This window comes from Ursus arctos, unplaced genomic scaffold (genome assembly GCF_023065955.2).
Source record: "Ursus arctos isolate Adak ecotype North America unplaced genomic scaffold, UrsArc2.0 scaffold_29, whole genome shotgun sequence".
Taxonomy (NCBI): Eukaryota; Metazoa; Chordata; class Mammalia; order Carnivora; family Ursidae; genus Ursus; species Ursus arctos.
This window is the reverse complement of record NW_026622974.1, coordinates 27,297,820-27,314,223: the sequence shown is the minus strand read 5'-3', so window position 1 is coordinate 27,314,223 and position 16,404 is coordinate 27,297,820. Positions and strand designations below refer to the sequence as shown.

At 41.2% G+C, this 16,404-nt stretch overlaps 1 protein-coding gene across 4 annotated transcripts in view; it reads right to left on the bottom strand.

The window, feature by feature from the left end:
- Positions 1 to 16,404, bottom strand: part of KCNQ5 (potassium voltage-gated channel subfamily Q member 5) — a 489,468-nt gene that overhangs the window by 86,475 nt on the left and 386,589 nt on the right. For all 4 annotated transcript variants that reach the window (XM_044387115.3, XM_044387116.3, XM_026507086.4 and 1 more), the window contains 3 exons: positions 13,720 to 13,895; positions 12,925 to 13,050; positions 1,864 to 1,974 (listed from right to left, as the gene is read on the bottom strand). In XM_044387115.3, coding sequence (XP_044243050.1) covers positions 1,864 to 1,974; positions 12,925 to 13,050; positions 13,720 to 13,895 — 413 coding nt within the window. The remainder of the gene's footprint in view (positions 1 to 1,863; positions 1,975 to 12,924; positions 13,051 to 13,719; positions 13,896 to 16,404) is intronic.

The window sequence follows — 16,404 nt, the reverse complement described above, 5'->3', positions numbered from 1 at the left end:
CTTTTCACTGGATCACAGAGGTTGTTTTCTATGTGGTCTCAGGATAAGCATAAACACAAAAGCAGCAGCTATTCTGGTTAAAAAAAAAAAAAAAGCCCAAGAATGTATTTTATTATTTCTAAAAGTATTTTCATGTAGGGAATTTGATTATTGAAAGACTCTCTGCTCTGTTCTGGATTGTTTAGCTTGCCAGATAAGTTGATTCTGGATAAGTGAGATGTTTTGACTCTCTTTGATTTTGTCACCTCATAAGAGGAAACAATATATCTGGATTCATACAGAAAATGGAAAAAATACTTCATGAAAGTTTTCTTCATGACAAGCATTTGACTTATATTACCACATTGGTCTTCACAACATTTCTCTGGGTGCCATAATTCTTCCTCTATCTTACAGATGAGGAAACATACTCAAGGTTACTGTTATTGGCTGAACTGTATCCTTCTGAAAGCCATACGGTGGAGTACCTTAGAATGTGACCTTACTTGGGGATAAGGTCTTTACAGAAGTAATCAAGTTACAAGGAGGTCATTAGGATGGGCCCTAATATAATATGCTTGGTGTCTTTATGAGAGGAAATGTGGACACAGACAGGTACAGACCATGTGAAGATACAGGGAGAAGACTGCCATCCATGAGCCAAGGAAAGAAGTCTGGAACAGTTCCTTCTCCCATGGCCCTCAGAGGGAACCGACCCTGCCACCTCCTCGATTTTGGACTTCTGTGAGGTAACAGATTTCTGCTATTTAAGCCAGCCGGTCTGTGAAACCTTTCCAGCAGGCCAGCAAACGAACACAGTCACATTGGTAGTGCGTGACAAAACCATGTAACGTGTGGCTTTACACTCAAGCTAAGAGCTAACATTCAAGCGCTTGCATTGTCTTTTCAGCGTCTTCTCTGTGGTCCTGTACGGTCTGGGGCAGAAGCAGCTGGTCAATCCAGAGTTGAGCTCTGGCCATGGGAACGACACGAGCATCCTCTGCGCTCATTCCCGGGCAGAGGAGGAACCCTGTGAGCTAAAGGCTGGGGTGCCGAAAATCCCTAGTCCCTTGGCTTCCTTTGGAGGGGTGCTCTGGGGTCTCCGCTCAGCAGAGGCTGTGACGCAACTCAGCATCTGTCTGGAGCAAGAGTGAGGCTATTGTTCCTTAAGCATGACTGCTGCCAAGACCGCCACGCTCCTTTTTGTTGGCTCTCTTCCCCTACAAGAGGTGGAGTGAACGCAAGTGAGAGTTTGGGGATGGAGGCAAAGTGTAATATTTTGACCAACTGCCTCTGAAGAAACAAGAGGATAAAATGATCAGAAAGCAAACTTCACCTGTTAAGGAGAAAATAATCAGAAGCTTGGGAGAAGATAAATGTGCTCTTCATTCTGATAAAATGCAGAAGCTGTTCATTAGGAAAAATCAATGACGATGACAGAAAGAATAAATCATCTGACACATAGAAACCCTTTAAGGTCATGTGCTTTTCACTCAAATGGATCTGGAGAGGTAAATATGCCACTTGTCACATCCGTCTCTTCAGCAGCACACGTTAGAAGCCAAAATGGAGAGATCAGTTTAAAAAGAAGGTATCTTTAAATCTTTACACATATTTTAAATGCATTAGTAGCACGTTGACTGAGAGGTGACGCCATCTGAATTATTATTTAGTCATTAAGACGTAGCAGGCATAAAACTCCCAGGTTGAGCATCTCCAAGGGAAGACCATATTTCATAAATTTCCCAACTAGATGTACGTAGAAAAGTCAACATATTTGTAAGCGATACAGATGTGTTCCCAGGCATTCCAATTTATGAAAGCTCATGCTAATAAACCTCTAAGATCTACTTTAAATTGCTTTATTTTTGCAAAGATACTCACGGCAGGAAGTGCAAAGAAAGAAATGCCAAGGAGCGCAAAGCCTGCAGAAAGCAATCTTCCCAGCCAAGTTAGGGGAGTTTTGTCTCCATAGCCAATCGTTGTCAATGTAATCTAAAAACAAAATAAATATAACGTGCAGCTTAAGTACTTGAGAGGAACGTTAGGACCTATGAACAGGAGGCAAAGCAACGTTTCCACTAAATCATTATTCAACAAGCCTCGTTGGCGCATTTTATTACTGTGCTTTAATTTTCCGTGACGCATAACAGAGCTTCTCTTTGTTTAAGGAAGGGAATAACCTACATACTTGTTCCTCCCTTATAACACAATTTTCCATCTTTTCTAAGTGTATTCAAAGAAAGGTTATTTAAATAAGTGGATAACCATCAGTGATACAGAAATGATAGCACCGTGGATTTAGGACTGGATCAGTACACAAAGCAATAATTTATGTTAATTAAGGCTGTCTATTTATTACCTTGGCAGGCATTTCCTGGAGGTCCAGTGTGTGCAAGGCACGTGTTATGATTTGTAGTGGAACAAAAATGAGAGATACATAGTTCTTGTCCTAAGATATTTATGGCGTTAAGAGGGGAGACACATCACACACAAATCATTAAAACACAAAATAAGGCAAGACAGGTATTATGATGGACGCATATGTAATCTGCTATGGGGATTCAAGGAACCGATTGATTATCACCAGCTTGGGGGGGGGAGGTCAAGGAGGCTTTACTAGGGACACGTCAGCATCCCTAGGCTTTGAAGGAGAAGCAGTACTTTCAGAGGCAGAAATGATGAAGAGGGCGATCTAGAGAGGGAAAAAAGGTGACCAGCTGCACAGCAGTGAGGACAAACAGGGTAGGTTCTAGAAAGTATACATTGTTCAGATGGGCTGGAGCATGGTTGGTCTGAAGACCATTAGTGGAAGAGGAGATTAACTAGATATGCTAAAGCTAGATCAGGGAGTGTCTTGGAAAAACGGTGTTTGGATCATGTCTCTGCAATGATCAGACTGCTCCGGGATCTTCCCATGAGTCTTAGAACAAAGTCCCAGCTCCTCTCGAGGGCCCACAAGGTTCTGCATGACCTGGCGAACAATGGGGTAAGTGAATTGGAACTGTAATGGAGGGCAAAGTAAAGAGGTGTGTTAGGAAGTTCAATAGAGATGCATTTTTTAATTGTCTGGGATGAAAGGGAAGACTAAGTCAACAAGGACTTAAACATTTCGAGGGGGAGAGGGTTGCGCCATAAATAGAAACATGATAATGGGAAATAGAAGATTTTAGAGCAAAGACAGAGAGTTTGGTTTTGCAGATAAGTGTTTTTTAAATGTTAGCACGACTCTGATCTAGAAATGTTGAGCAGGAAATTGAGATAGAGAACTCAAGTCTTGGAAGGAGAGAGATTGGGTTCGGCATGAGATTTGGGTTTTGGAATCAGGCACAGGATGATTGTTGAAGCTTTGTGAATAAATGAGACTGCAAAAGCTGCAAAGAAGGGGTCCAAGGACACCTCGGGAAACAGACATTGAAGGAATGGAAAGGAAAGGAAAGTCAGAGAAGAATAAATATTTTAAAAAGCAAGGGAACTAGAAATGGGTTATATAAATGGAAACTCAATGGAGAAAAAAGAGTTTCATAAAGGACCAGGTGATCCCTGGTATCACAGTACCATAGAAAACAAGGACAAAGTGGACTGAGAAAAGATACTGGATATGGAGATAGATGGCCGCTGATTTCTAAGAAAGTGGTTGCTTTGGGTTTATCCTCTTACCTGGGCTTTGAGGGCAGGGTTACATTTGAGAGGCAGAAATGATACAAGGAGATGATGCGCCATGATGCCAGACCTTTCAGAAACTTTCAACTCAGCTGCTGAGCCCTTCCCAGCTTTCTTCTCTTCTCACTTCCATGGTTTTTCTCCTGATATCTCCATGGTTGCCTCTCTAAGATCTTCCTGATTTCACCCTTGCTTACTGTACTTTGACCACAATGTCCTTTCAGCTACTCAAATAGGCCAGGCTAGTTCTGCCACAGGGCCTTTGCATATCCTGTTTCTTCAGCCAGAACTGCTCTTCTCCCCACCCTTCCCAGAGTTCCTTCTCATTCTCAAGTCTTATCCAAAATACTCCATCATCAAAGTGGCCTTCCCTACCCACCCCATCCACAATAGGGCCTCCAGTTCTTTCTATTTCAGCCCCTTGTTTCTTAATAGTGCTTACCATAAGTGGCAGATTTCTGTATGTTTCTTTGTGCAGGGGTCCCTGTTTCCTTTACCAGAAGGGAAACCATGTCGTTATTATCTCGCTAACATCTAGCATGATGCTTGCCACAAAGTAGGAGGAACTCAGTAAATATTTAGAAAATAAATGAAGAATCCTTTCAAGAACATTAGCAACAAATGGAGTGAGAAAAATAGGGCCAGAACTCCCAGAAACCTCTGACTTGAAGGTGGGCTTTCTAGGGTATATTTGTGCATGTCTGCTGAGAGAGTGAGACTGAGTGGGGAGGAAGAGTGGTAGTTTTATCACAGGGTAAGGCAACCATGGAGGAAGGAAAATAGGATCAAGGGTACAGTTGGAAGGGTTAGCCTTGGCAGCGTGGACGGACGTGTTTTCTGTCATGGGGGAAAGATGTGGACACAGTATGAGGGAAGTGAAGCACTGGGAATGCCTGAGTTGGTTCTCTTCAAGTCCAGTAAAGGCGAGGGTGGGGTCAGCTGTGGGGAGTGAAAAGCTTAGAGCTTGGGGCAGTGACAGTGTGAGAGGGTGTCAAGGACAAATCAAGAGGTTTACAGAACAGGGGTGGGGGGTGGGGGTACTTATCCAAGGTTGGAGAAAGGGAATTTGTAGTAGAACCTAGTAGCCTAGTTCATCACACATCACTAGCAGTATGGGGGGTGCGGCTCTCCAAGGCATTCCTTGAGACTGCAGAAAAAATATTCCTGGTTCAATTGTATTATAGGTTCCTAATCTTAAATATATAGGAAAGATTTTAATCTATATTTTTTCTTCCAAACAGCTTAATCCTTTTACAGCAGTTTAATCATAATAAACTGAAGGAGATATTTCATGGTTGGTAACAGCAATAATGATACATTTCATGGTAAACTTTACATTCTAATAATACAGTAGTCCCCTCTTATCCATGAGGGATACATTGCAAGACACCAATGGATGCTTGAAGCCACAGACAGTACTGAACCCTATATATACTATGTTTTTTTTCTATACACACATACCTATGATAAAGTTTAACACATAAATTAGGTACAATAAGAGATCAACATTAACTAATAATAAGAACAATTACAACAATATACTCTAACAAAAGTTATGTGAATGTGGTCTCTCTTGAAATATGATACTGCACTCATCCTTCTTGTGATGATATGAGATGATAAAATGCCTACGTGATGAATGACGTAGGCACGGTGACATAGCGTTAGGCTACTGCTGACCTTCTGACTAAACGTCAGGAGGAGGACCATCTGGTTCCCAAGTGCAGATTGACCGCACCTAACAGAAGCACTGGAAAGAGAAACACGGATAAAGGGAACTACCATTCATTTGCGTTATTCTCCTTGGCTCATTGCTCAGAGAGTGGGTTTTTTTTAAAAAAACCACTGCTTTTAAGTCCAAAAAACGAGACACAGCAACGTGACGATGTGCCCGGTGTTTCATTTTGAGTAGAGAAGAGTGCCTGCTCTCTCTCATTCTGAATTTAGAGTTGCCCTCCTTCTTACAGGCGTGCTTTGTCAGGGAGAAAAGAACCCCATGAACTCTGAGAGCTGCCCCCTGGAGCCCCTTGGGGGATGGCAAAGACCCTGCCCACCTTCTCTCAGCACTCGGTTCAGGCTGGCAGGTGACCACGTGTGACTGGCTGCAGGGGGCTGGAATGGCTGGTGGCCACACTCAGGTCCAACAACTTCCTCCACTCCAATTTCAAAGTCTCTCCTCCACGTTGCTTGGTTGAAAAGGATCTGGCAACAGGGTAGCAGTTTTGTCTCAGTCCATGCTGGGGAGCGGGACTTTCCTTTGTTTCATGCCTGCTGGGAGCAGGTCACTTTTTGTGGCTGCAAACGGGGCAACTGGGCTCCCTGATGGGGACAGACGGGGATGAAACTGACATTTCTAAGATGCACTTACAATAAAACGAGCGAGCCGTCTTTATGAATTTACACTGTCCCATCAGCTTGATCCGGTCGCTGACTTTCTAAGCAATGACCGGTTGCACGCGATGAAACCATCTCAGATGAGGCTGGCAGAGATGTTCGTTGATTTTTCTGGACTTTTAGGTCAAGTTGTCCTTGAAATTCTGGTGTGTCTCCCGGAACAGTATAACTACATTGTTTCTTTTCTTTTCCTAGCCTCGGGAATGCCCTGCTAATGATTATCTGCTGGTCCTTTGTCCATGAACTGAGTAGCAGAAGCCCTCGTGGGGCTTATTCTTCCACCATTGTGCCAAACAATAAACCCATTGCGTCGTCCAGAAATCTTGTGAATCTTCCAGTGGCTGAACCTAGTAATGATGAGTTTCACTGGGATCCGAAGTCAGAGAAAGGCAGGCTCACACAGAAGCCAAAGACACCAGCTAGTCAGAGGAGCTCCTGGAACAGCGGCTTGTGTCAGAGAAACTGGACAGGCTGCCTGTGTGATCTTCAGGGGCTGGGGGAAAGCCACCATATTGGACGTAACTCCATTTTGGACCTACTTCCAGAGCTTAAAAGAGAGATGCTGGTTAACGTATGCTGAATAGATTAAATTTTTAAAATGTATTTATGAATTTACTAATGTACTTACATATCGATTATTGATTCTTACTGACTTTTGACTATTGTGTTTACAATATCCTTGGAAAGTCTGTGAAGTTTTGAATTTACTTATAAACATTAAAATATAGATTAAAAAAAATGTCGAATATCTCTTCCAGTACAGTCATAGGGAGATGACCAGTTTCACTGAGTGGAGGATGCCGTTTATCGCCACACTTGGGACCAGAGGTGGAAACTGGCAGGTGCCTTGTCAGGTTGTAGCCGGACGAGACGGATCGGGGTCCGAGAGGGACCGGCCCACCTCAGCCTGCTGCTCACCTCAGCCGACCTCAGGAACGCGGGCTGTTTGTGCTGTCTCTCCCGTCGGGCATTTACTTGAAGGTGATTTGGCAGATGGAAACAGTTCAGATAAATTTTTGCCCTCATATTGCACGTACTCGGTTGCAGCCACGCAGGCGAGAAAAGATATTTTCTGAAAACTCTGAGGGTTGCAAATGTTGGTATAAATGTGTAATTGTGGTAGCAAAGGTGGACTGGGGGTCCTTGGTGTGTTTCGTCATCGAGAAGTCTTCCTCAGGAATAATACTGCAGAACAAATGCAAATTGTGGCCCAAGCTTTCTTGATTTTTCTTTCCTCTTCCTTTCCTTTCTTTTTTTGTGGGATGGCAGATGCTATGGTCAGATTATAATTTGGATGCTGGGTAGGCTGTAGTTTTTTTTTCTTTTTCCTTTAATAACAGAATTAATTCCAGACCAGTAGATATAAACTCATCCTTCTTCCCTTCAAGTAACAAATCAATAAACATTTATTGGCCTAATTTTGAGAATACAATTATGACTACTAGTTTACAGCTAATTCATTCATGTGAACGAGTTAAGAACATACTACTTGGAGATTTCCAAAGCACAGTATAATTTCCCCATGAGGCGGTCCTTCAAAGGAGGATGATTCACATGAACAGTTTTTCAGCAATCTCTTCCCCCACCCTCTCCTCTCCTCTCCTCTCCTCTCCTCTCCTCTCCTCTCCTCTCCACTCCTCTCCCCTCTCCCCCCCTCCCCTCCCCTCCCCTCCCCTCCTCTCCTCTCCCCTCCCCTCCTCTCCTCTCCTCTCCTCTCCTCTCCTCTCCTCTCCTCTCCTCTCCTCTCCTCTCCTCTCCTCTCCTCTCCTCTCCTCTCTTCTCTGTTCTTCCCTTCTCTTCTCTTCTCTCTGGGCTACTTCCTGAACACCTAGTTTCAGGGAATGGGTGGTCTAGAACCTGTGTAGAAATTTGTTCACCATAAACTAGATGAGACAGGTTTTGAGTCTGCTGTTTGCAGACGTCATCTCGTGGTGGTGGCGTCATCTAATGTGGGAGCTGCTGTGGCAGGCAGCTCGGGGCAACAGCATTCTCCGTTGTTCTTCCAGGCTCGTTGTCAAATACGTAACAACAGTAGGGACTAACATCTGTCCAGTGCCCGATAAAGGCCCTACATATACTAATCGTGTTTACTACGCATAGCAACTTTGTGTTTGGGTAATACTATTTTCTCAATGTTAGAGACATAGTAAATGATTGCTGAATACCACACCTCTGCTAAATCACAACGACGGGGCTGGAAGCCAAGTCTCCTGACTTGAATTCTTCTGTTCTTTTCCATACAGTATGCGCTCAATGTTTATAGACTAACACTGAGCAAAAGTATTCAGAGCCATGTGTGAGGTGACGTTACTAATGGAACAGACTTCTTAGGAAAGGCTTCCCTGACGAGGCTTATGACCAATATATTTCATACATCTGTGCCATCCGGGTAGGCACAAGACTTGCAGATGCTCACAGCAGCTAAGATGTTTCAGTGGGTAGCAGCTTGGGTGTGTGTGTGTCAGTTTTTGCTTGGTACTTAATAATGTGCTTGAATAGTTAGGGGTTGGTGTGTTGATTATCTCGTGGCCAAGTAAAGTTTTGATACCATCAGATAATGCTTTGGTAGTGAGAAATAATTGTTAACTTTTATTTAATGTACCAACACTGAGTCAGAAAACAACAGCTTATAAAAGTTGCAGAAAACATTTTGTACTGGTGAGCCCAAGGTAAGGAGGGTTGATTCTCAGTATTATGAGACACAAGGGTATTTTTGTTCATTCCACAAATTTACACCATTGCTTGTTCTTAGATTTTGCAGGGGGATGAAACTCATGACATCTATCGGGGCTGTACAGCCTGCTGAGTGTACCATCCACTACACTATCCATAGAGCCTTCTATGTTATTGGCTTTGATAAAGACTGAAGGTTTCCAGCATGAACTCTAGGACTAACTGGCTCATACCAAATTCTTCTACATGCCTGAAGTAATCATATCAAGCACACGGTCCCAGGTGGGGACTGTACTCGGATGCTGACTCAAGAATACTTGTACTATTTGCTGCTGTATGCTTCTTAATAAACAAACCGCCCATAACATTGTCTTCATCACAGAAATAGCAGTAAGCAGAGAACAAACTGGCCTTCAAGAACGGATCATTATCTGGCAATATTACTTCAGGAAGACCTGATCTTGAGTTATTTCAGAATCAATCTAAAGCAAATCAAAAGGAGGAAAAACAATAATAGGAAAGAAGAGGTAATAATAGGAAATAACTCCAGGAAGACTTGTTCTTAAATTATTTCAGAATAAATCTAAAAGCAACCAAAAAGGAGGAAACTAATAATAGGAAATAACATCAAATGGAGTTCTGCCTAACAATCAGAAGATCCTCTTTTCCTGTAGCTGCCAGTGCCTCAGCCATGAGAGTTACTTCCCCTTGACCCTCTTCTACTTCCTTTGTCCCAAATGTGCCTTCAGAACCGAGAACATATTTTCATCATAACCCCCAATCCCCAAGCCCCTTCTGTGCTTAATCTGTGAGTCTGCCATGAAGTATATAGCTCTTTGTTCCTTTTGTTAGAAAGGTGCTTCCATCTAACATCCATAACGATATGTCTATGCCAACAGTAGCCACCATCTTGGATTGGGCACTGGCTGTGGTCTGAGTACCAGGCCCTTTATACTGATTACTCCACTTACTTAATGAGCTAAGTGTTGTTATTCAATAGTATAGAACTGTTTTCAGGGGTCAGAATTCTTTGAATTGTTATTGGCTTTGAGTAGTGCTGATCACACCATGAATCCCTCCAAAAGTTGGTCTTGGGGCTAGCCCTCGCTATTTTCTTCATGAGAGGAGGTTACTACTTAGTATTCAGAATTGACTGAAATATTGTATCCATAAGCCATGAATTGCATTTTGATACTTAATGTCAATAATTTGGGCTTTTTTAATGAAGAGAATTTCCTATTTTTTAATTGAAGTCTAACACTTAGAAACACTCCAATTCAGGATGCTTTCATTTCTCTATTTATTCTGGATACTTCCATAGTTAGCAAGGTGTCCATTGTGTGCAACATGGACAATTTTAACTAGAAAGTATTCGGCCACATATTTATTAAGGTCTTGAACAATATAAAATAAAAGATATAGTGTTCTAAATTTATTTTATTTCACACCAGAGACCCAGTATATGTTCTTCTTATAAAGAATAGAAATAGGGGTGCCTGGGTGGCTCAGTCTGTAAAGCATCTGCCTTTGGCTCAGGTCATGATTCCAGGGTCCTAGGATGGAGCCCCGAGTCTGGCTCCCTGCCGAGAGGGGAGCCTGCTTCTCCCTCTCCTTCTGCCTGCTTCTCTCTCTCCCTCAGCCTGGCGCTCCCCCGTTTGTGTTCTCTCTCTCTCTGTCAAATAAATAAATAAAATCTTTTAAAAAAGAATAGAAATAATAAGCACTCTTGTTTGCTTTTTTGTGTATTTTTAGGCTTTAGACAATTTCATTAATGACTCAGTTAATATCAACAAACCCACTGCGGACCAACAAGGCCTTTTCCTAGAAGCTTGACATCTTAGAAGATTTTTACTTTGGTATTCAAAACCAGATTTTTTTTTTAATGGAGACATAATTAGGCCATTCAAAGAACCTGTTAAGCACAGGTTAAGCTTCAGTCAAAATAGCACTACTGAAATGGAAATCAATGAAAATATGTTGCTTCCCCTCTGAAAGTCACAGATATGACCTTTGAAAACCTGCCACGTGGGTTATTCTGGCAAAAGAAATAAGCTAGTGACTAAGTGAGAAGTATATTAAGAGTTTCCCACACACTGTTTAACATACAATACAGCACTTCTGATTAGTAATAAGGAGAAAAGGAAGAATATTGGAAAGAAAGATGAAGAGCTGCCAGGCTGAACTCATCAACGACCACATCTCAATGGGACAGGTGCACCTGAACGTCTCAAGAATTTAAGTACGTTAGAATTATCAAAGAAAAACAAAAACTAAACTTAAATTCAAATTGTTGCTTTGAAGCCTGGGATAATAAACTGTCTTCCCCTTGTTAGCTAGAAGAGCCTCCTATTTTCTCAGTTTACACAGTTTATCACACAATGAGTCATAAATTTTCACTTGCATTCCACATATAAAGGTATTTTAAGAATGTCACATGACTGCTCTTTTTCAGGTTTTCCACCTTCCTTCTTTCAAAATGTCCATTAATGCTTGTGGGGTAGGAGGGAGGAGCTGGGAACCAAATTATTACACCACCAGATTGCTTTGTTACCAATGGCATGATCTTGAAGACACTGACTTTGATAATTTAAGAAAAAAATCCTAAACCAATAAGAAATGATTCTTATTCATTTTACTGCTGCTGTGTGGCCAAGAAACATACTGAGTTTTGCTTAATATAAGCCTGACAAATTTTCTTTGTCCTTGACAAGAATTCTAGCTCTCACTGATGTGCTTTTGATGAGTAGCAAAACAATGCAACAATTGGTAACTTAAATCTATGTTCCATAAAACAAACAACCAACTTATATATATATATGTATATATATTTATTTTCTAAATAGGTTCCATGCCCAGTGTGGAGCCCAATGTGGGGCTTGAACTCACAACCCTGAGATCAGATCTGAGTCAGACCCTTAACCTACTGAGCCACCCAGGTGCCCCCCAACTTATAAATATTTTGACCACAGTTTAAGAAAATGATGTATTTTAATTTTGGTGACAATCTAGCATTCAAGAAATATTACTAATGATTTATTAGAGAATTTAACTTTGTTGGACCAAAGAGATCGGTAGCTGTTTAGACAATTATAAATGCTGTGCATTTTCACAAAACACCCTTTTGGGATGTCTTAAGGAATAAAATAAAAAGAAATATAGTTTCTATATTGCAGAAAGCATTCCCCCATCCTGTGACATTCTTATTAGGACCCATGTTTCAATGACTGTTTTATAAAGTCTTTACAATGCAGACAAGATTTTTTGCTTTAATGGAAAACTACGCCCTGTGTAGAGCACACACTTCCAGGTTATCAACTTTTGACTTTATGGGGCCCTGCATTTTTCATGGCTTTTGAGCTATTTTGCAACTCGGTAAGTTGTAGATAACTAGTAGCATTGCAAAATAATTCTTGTCTATAGACATGTAAATAAATTCTCTCTAGGGGAGGTTTAATTGACTTCCCTCTCACACTGTGGAAGAAGCCAGCTTTACTTCTACTTGAATTCATTTCAATATTCTTGATCTTTCTATGTTTCTGTTTCTTGGATAGTCCTTTGAAACAGATGTAACATTGTACTGGTTCCCTCATTAATAATGACAAGTTTTAAAAAAAGGAGTTAAAGTCTTTAGCATGGGACTGTATGAGGTCGTGATTGTTTTATTTGTTTGGTGGACTATCCTTTAATAACATTTTAAATGAAAAGTAGGTTTTTGAGTGGAAAGTTTTGAAATTAGGTGCCTATGATCTCTGACCTCACAGATGGTGACCAGTTTTCACTTCTTGTGCCATAATTTTACTTTAACTTCCATTCAGCTACTATTTCTTTTTTTTAACCTCAGATAAACTTTTTGATGAGTGGTAAGCCAATGCAAAATTGGTCATTTAAAATCTGTGCTCCACGGAGTTAAGACAAACAAACAACCCTGTCAAGATTTTAATCACAGTTTTAAAAAGTAACGAATCCTTATTTTGGCAACAATCTAGCACTCAAGAAATACTTCTGATGATTTATAAGAGAACTTAATTTTGTTGAGCCATAGAGATGGGAAAACTCTTTAGACAATTTTAGTGCTGTCTATTTTCACATAATTCTCTCTTGGAAGTGAATGTTTTTATTGAGACCTTTCATAAATGATTCATAGAAATCATTACACTGTATTCAAAGGAAACATTTCACAACATCCAAAAAACAAAAACAGACTTTTATACTTACCGTGCCCCACCAGAGAGCATCTGCATATGTAGAAAACTCCTTATTGGCATCCTTTTCCACAAGATAGACCAGGAAAGATGAAAAAATGAGAACCAAAAATCCTATGTACCAAGCTGTGATTAATTCCTAGATATAAAAGGAATGAAAGACTGTTAGAGGTAAAAAAATCTGTGAAGAAGGAAAAAAAAAAATCTATGTATTCACTTTACTACTTTTTGGATATTTATGATAGTGTGTATTTATGGAATTTATGGAATTTACTTTTTCTTCAGAGGATGTCCCAGCGAACAGAACTTCCTCAGTCTTTTTTTATGGTTGCACAGTGTTCTAAAGACATGGGTTTACTACAATTTATTCGAGGCATGAAGACTTGAAAGACGTTATGTTTTATCTGAGTAACGTTGACACACAATGTTCTTAGTTTCAGGTGTATAGCACAGTGATTCCACACGTCTGTAAGCGAGGCTGTGCTCACCACAGTGTGGCCGCCACCGGTCACCACACGACGCTGTCAGAGTATCACTGACTATCCCTGCTGAGCCCTTGATTCCTGTGACTTAGTCATTCCACAGCGGCAACCCCGTCTTTCTCTCTCCCTTTCACCGATTTTGCCTCTTCTCCCACTCCCCTTCCCTCTGGCAACCGTGTGATGACTTTTAAATAATCCATTATACCTTGTGCTTTAACCGACTTCTGAAATGACTACGTTTGCTTGATGGGTTCATTAAATATTCCACAGCAATCAACGAAAAAGTTTCAAAAGTCTTGTTCCGTAATTTAGAAAGTGAATCGTACCTTGCTGTGCGCATAAACCACTGAACCTAGTAATTTCCAAGTGCCTCCCCTTCGGTCCATGCGCACCATGCGGAGGATCTGTAGGAAACGGAGACTTCTGAGTGCGGACGTGGCAAAAATATTACCCTGAGTTTTTGCAGAAACAACTGCTATTGAAGCGATAAGAACAATGGTATCTGAAAGAAAGAGGTTGAAATAGCCGTAAGTAGCAGGACGTGGAAGTCGTGTTGCTCAACTTGTGAAACACTAGAGTGTTTCAGAAAGGTTCGCTTTGACCTCTTTGAGGCACAAATAAACAGATCTTGAACCCCAGCTTGGAGTGGTGCTACTGGGGGTCTGTGACAACTGAAGAGTGAAAAGGCAGAGAACAGGATCTACTTATTGCCTTGGTTCTGACCCTTTGGCTAGTCTATGCTTTACCTATGCAATTCTGAACCATCTGCTACGTAACCTTGGAAGAATGGACGGACGGTGGCCTTCGGAAAGTTCGGTGTTCCAGGGAACACTCAGGCTGCTTTGGCTCTGGTTTCCTTGGTAGCCCCGTCCTCAGCCCTAACGCGGTGGATTCCTGCTTGATGCCACACAGGCATCCTAGCCGGCACGGCTATGAAAGTGCTGCTCGGTGTAATCATGTCTCTTGTTTTCTCGCCAAAGAAGCTTGTAGCTCCTTTCTGCAAAAAATTCCCTTGTGTTGTGGAGTCTGCGACTTCACACACTAACAAAGGCCTCAGCTGAGTTGGATACTCTAAGCTCTCTGCACAGAGTACTCTTTATATCTGGCTGGTCAATTATGTGTAAGTTTGGTATACAAATGAAATAATAGTACATTTGTTACAGTAGAGTATTAATTATATTCACAGTGCGTTGCATGGGAATGGATATTTGATGTTTGACATATTGACATCTGACTTAAAAAAATATCTGCCCTTTTGTAAGCTAAGAAAGAGAAACAGAGCAGCTAATGAAAGCACAGAAAAGATAAAAGGGGACTTAATTGCTCCAAGGGCAAATATCTGAGTGATGGGAAGAAGGCTTTGAAGTGGGAGAAGTGAAGTGGGGATGAATGGCCTCCTATGGCAATTTTAAAATAAGTTAACTTGACCTTAACATCCTCAAATAAAATTTCTTTCCTGCTCCAAGTGGGCTGTGCATGACTGGGCATCCACACTCTAGGGAGGAGTTCCACTTCAAGGGCACTGGATTTCTAAAGTTTCTGTGACCCTCAGGGTTAACTGCTGGATGAATGTGTATTTATCATCCCGTGCGGCCCTTCTCCCTGCACTGACAGAAGTCTGGTCTCTGGGGGTGGATGGAGCAGATCTTTTGAATGACTCTCCTGGCGCCCCTTTTGGGTCAGGACTTAGAGTGGCTGGTGGTACGAGGGTCAGCTGAAGGACTTTTACCAGTCAGATCTAACCACTATAGGACTTTATGGGTAAGTACGCAGAAAGCCACAAGCACATCCTTGAGTTACAGCTCTCTGCAGCTGTTGGAAGAGAAGGAATTAAATGTGTTGACACAGACACCAAAGACATATTTTAAGTGAATAAAAAGACAGTTGCAAAGCTGTATGTGCAATGTGATCGTATTTTAACGAAGAATAAATGACCAGGAAAATCATGTGGGAATATATACAGATTCTTACCATTAATTCTCTCCAGAGGTAGAGAGAGTGGGGTGAGTAGGTGGGTAAAGGGACTTTTTACTTTCTAAGCTACTAATTTCTGTAATACGGAATTTTATAGCAATGAAAATGTCTTTTGAAATTGGAAAAAAACTTTAGAGAAGAGTTAAGTGTGAAAAACGTCTCTTAGTTTGCATCATTTGGAGGGATTTACTCCTGAGACAAGTGGTTTACACACAAAGAGACATTTCTTACATGGCCCTGCTAATATGTACTTGCTTCTTTTCTCATTGTAATCCTGCTTCCTTCCAAGTGTACAAAGGAAAGAAAAAGGAACAACACCACCTTTATTATGTTAAAATGTTTGAGATAGGAGAAACAGGTAAATGACTGGCAGGGATGCAGAAAATACAGCACTTAAAACTTACTGTGTGCCTGGCACTTTCTTCAGTTCTGTTTTTCTACAAATGTTATTTCATCCTCACAACAACTGTGTTGGTTAGATGTTCCACAGATCCCATTTTACAGATGAGAAAAGCGAGGCATAGAAAGCACATACGTATGAGTGTAAAAGAATCAGCCATCAAGCTGTTAGGCTACGGCGCAAAACATATGAAGCTATGAAGTTTGTTCATTAGAGAAAACCTAGACAAAGTAAAAGCAACACTGCTGGTTTGAGACAATTTAAAAAATTATGCACACAGTGAATCATAATCTAAGTGTTTGAAGTCACAAAATATGCAAAGGTAACTACAGATGTGATTTAACACTCTCATTGTAATTCAGATCAGACGAGAAAGTTGGGAGTTCAGTAAAATGAAATCACAGATGAGCAACCAAATGGCAAACGATGAATGCAGTCACAAAAATGTTTCTGCCTGGATTCAGTGGAGTCCTCCACTGAATTTTGCTGTCAGTACCACCTAGACTATTTCCCAGTCTAATATTTTAGAAGTTGTGACTACTCTTTATTTTTATATATGTATTTATTATTTTTGTAGTCCGTTATAGACTGGAGGCTCCACAAGTTTGGATACTTGTATCCCAAGTACCTAGAACAG